At 51.7% G+C, this 3,554-nt stretch overlaps 1 protein-coding gene across 1 annotated transcript; it reads left to right on the forward strand.

Moving 5' to 3' along the window:
* Positions 1-1,593: 1,593 nt before the first annotated feature.
* On the forward strand, positions 1,594-2,734 carry LOC123111682 (uncharacterized). The gene has a single exon (XM_044532527.1). The coding sequence runs from the start codon at positions 1,722-1,724 to the stop codon at positions 2,376-2,378; it is 657 nt and encodes a 218-aa protein (XP_044388462.1). The 5' UTR covers positions 1,594-1,721; the 3' UTR covers positions 2,379-2,734.
* Positions 2,735-3,554: the final 820 nt, after the last annotated feature.

A 3,554-nucleotide genomic window follows, 5' to 3' on the forward strand; every position in this document is an offset into this window, starting at 1 on the left:
TGTCACTTGATTCATAGGATATAAATTTTTTCATTGAGTTTAGGCTAATGTTTTTTTCTTTGAAATGTGAAATATTGGTTTGTATCCTACGTAGGAATAGTAATCCATTCCTACAAACTAAACGTCTCCAACGGAATTTTTCGTACAAAATTTCTATCCTTTTAGAATTCCTATAAAATTCCTCCAAACCAAAGAAGGCCTAAGTTTTCCTATACATAAATTACAAAATTGTTAATTAACTACACTTTTTGTCAAAATACACGTTTTACAAGCCAGTATGGTATTTAAATGGAAAAATACTATAGGAACACACATTCGTTTTGTGCCCTAAGACTAGATCATAGCAAAGGAATTTTTTGTCTAACTAACATGGCAAACATGCAAGTGCATGAACAAAATAGTAGCTTAAGATTGTTGAAATATGGGGTGAGCTTTAGGCTCATCCAACAATTTCAGAAAAATCTCTAAGGGATCATGTAGGTGTCATGACAAGGGAAGTGGTGGAAGTTTAGTACCACACCGGATTTTGAGAAACAGTTAGACCTTCTTATAAGGAATTCTCTTCCACATGCAATTGAAACTTGAGAAGAAAAGTGGTTTTCGCGTGCTTCTCCTCCGCCGCTTGTTATGGTGTGTTGGTCTTATGGGGATTTAGCACGATGACTTCCCGATTGACTACTACAACAAGTTGTGTCCGACTCCTGCAAGAGAGGGACGATTGCTTCAGTGCTTGTAGTCGTCGCTAGATCATGTACGAATTTGGATGCAATTTTTGTTATTTCTGGTGTTTGATGTATTGTCATGATTGAAGATGAATAGATTGGAAATTTCTGAAAACAAAAAAACAATTGAAAGTACTAGTATAATGCAATCAAGACCTAATTTAAGCTTACTTCCCGCTCCCAAGCAAGCAAAACACAATTGCAGAGAAACCTGCCGAGCCAGCCAAGGCAAAGCACCCAGAACCTTGTAGCTCCAAGGCGGAGGAGCTCGGTCGTGTCAGGCAAGTAGTGGCTACGGATCCAGACGGGATCCAGTAGCATCTCGACCACTCGATCCGGCAAGCCGACGCCACAGCCGTCCGTCCCCACAGGACCGGGGACACGCGAGGCTGACTCACAGATCACGCAGGCCTTGATCCAGTTGGGTCCCGCGGCCACGTGGCGTGTAACAGCAAAGAGTCCCAATTGGGCACCCTGGCCCACATGTCAGACCCGCGCACACGGCCGCTGCTGACTCACTGCGCTCGCCCCAAGACGCCATCTCGGTCGCGTCCAGAAGCCGAGAACGAGCCTTCACCGCGTATTACTATTTACCCTGCAGATGACATGTGGGGTCAACAGCGAGAACCCCCACATGCCATGGAGACGAGCTCGTTCTTACCCGAACACGTTTTAATTAAATCGCGGGGTACACGCGACCGCACGTCGCCCAAGCGTCCCGTTCCGCCCGCTGCGAGCACCACTTCTCTCCCCCACGCACCGCACGCCCAGCGCCACTGACACCCCGGACCCGCCCCGTTAGGCCTGACCAATAGGCGTTAAAAAATGGCCGCCCCGTGTGCCTATAAAAACAAAAGGGCGTCGTCTCCTCCTCGCCACTTCCTACCTCCTCTCTCTCTTCGTCTTCCTCCTCCCGTCTCGCGTACACAACGAGATAACGTGTGAGGTTTCTGGTTCTTCTCTGCCGGTTTCGGGGAGAGTTCAGCTGAGCTATCGGCCATGATGGAGGCGGCCGCAGCGACGATGCTGGAGGCCGGGGTGGGGCGGTTTCGTGGGCCGAGCCTCGCGGCGCTGCTCGCGGAGATGTGGGCGCCGCTGGCCGTGGCGCTGGCGGCGCTCGCGACGCTGCCCAGCCTGCTCGGCAGGCTGCAGGTGCTCATCCTCCGCCTCCGCTCACGCGGGAAGGAGGTCATATCCTCGCACATCTCCACCTACTACTCGTCCGGGGACGACGAGTCCGACTCCGACGGCGAGGACGATGATGAGAGCTCCGATGAGGCGGCCACCAGCTCGTCCGGCGAGGAGGAGGAGGCCGTGAGGAGGATCGGGTACTTCGAGGGCGCCGCCGACGGCCTCGACGGCTGCTTCCCGTGGGGCGGCGCCGTCGTGCGGACGTGGCAGGACCTGCCGAGGCGATTCTCCGGCGTCGGGTGCCGGGGAGGAGCCAGGTTCCCGTCCGGAGGGGGTGTGCAGGCGGTGAGGCTGTGGGGCGCCAGCATGGCGAGCGGGCAGGGGAGTGGCCAGGCGTGGTGGGACGCCGATGACAGCGGCCGTGGAGCGGTCGCAGAGGCGGCGCCGGTGGTCCTCGGGTGGCGGCGCGAGCACGCAGCGCGGAGGCGGCATCGGCCCCTCCGTGTCCTGCCCTCCGCCGAGTAAAAAAAAAGTTTGGAACGGGGAGTGGTAGATGTGGCCGTGTGCATGTGAATATGCTTGGCGGAGATGCTGATTCCCGGGCGGCCCCACCTGTCGGTGGGCCGAATAAGTGGGTGATTGCTAGGGGTGGTTAGGGGTTACGTACTATTCAAACTTTGCTTATCTGGAAAGCAAGACCCGAAGATCGGCTCCTGCAGTGCAGTTGGGTCGATCTTCATTTGTAGCACTATTCTTTGAGATGGAAACGCTCGATTGCGCGTCGATCGCTCCTTCTGCCGAAATTTCCAATGTTGTGGAAAGTTGTTACTGTTGCTCCTTTTCGGTGGATTATGTCGAAGTTAATAAAACCATGTTGTCCATTGATCGATCTCCTTTTACATTTCTCTTTTGTTGGCGATTTGGTTGTGAACAATGAAAATGAATGCATTGTAGTTCATCAAAACACTTCGTATTATGTGTTGATAAGACGCCCGAGGTTACTTACCACGTTTACCACGCGGTCGTCGACCACCCACGTCGATCGGCTAAACAAAATTGTCACCCAAATCCTCTTCATAGGTCAAGCTTAGTTTCCTAGGAGTTTCTCCAGGACCCAATGCCTCACAGGCTGGAGTAAGTCTAAGGGCCTGTTTGGTTTCAAATAAGTCACCAACTTATAAGTCGAAAAGTGCAAAAAGTGACTCATTTTGCCAAACAAACCCAATTTATAAGTCACCACAACTTATAAGTCATAAGTTGCTCCACCACAACTTAAACTTATAAGTCACTCCCTTTTGCGTGGGTCCCACCACCTGCATGATGCAGATTGGTGTGGGAAGGTGTTGGAAGATAACTTATAAGTCAGGTGACAACCAAACAGACGTGACTTATAAGTCACTAGTTTTAAGTCACCTGACTTATAAGCCAGGTGACTTATTGAAACCAAACAAGCCCTAAGAGCATCTCCAACAGCCGCGCTAAGCGCCGCGCATAAAAAATCTGTTTGCCACGTGCGCTTCGGCTGGTTTAGCGCGGCCGCCAGCGCTGGCTCCAGCAGCCGCGCTATAATGCAGCGCGCGCGCCGCTCCAGCGGAGCGCAAAAATACAACGCGCGCGCGCCGCACAAACCACATATACATTTCAAAGAAGAAGAGCAAAAATGATCAAACAAACAAATAAATCAACAATAAATAGTTCAAT

This window comes from Triticum aestivum, chromosome 5B (genome assembly GCF_018294505.1).
Source record: "Triticum aestivum cultivar Chinese Spring chromosome 5B, IWGSC CS RefSeq v2.1, whole genome shotgun sequence".
NCBI lineage: Eukaryota > Viridiplantae > Streptophyta > Magnoliopsida > Poales > Poaceae > Triticum > Triticum aestivum.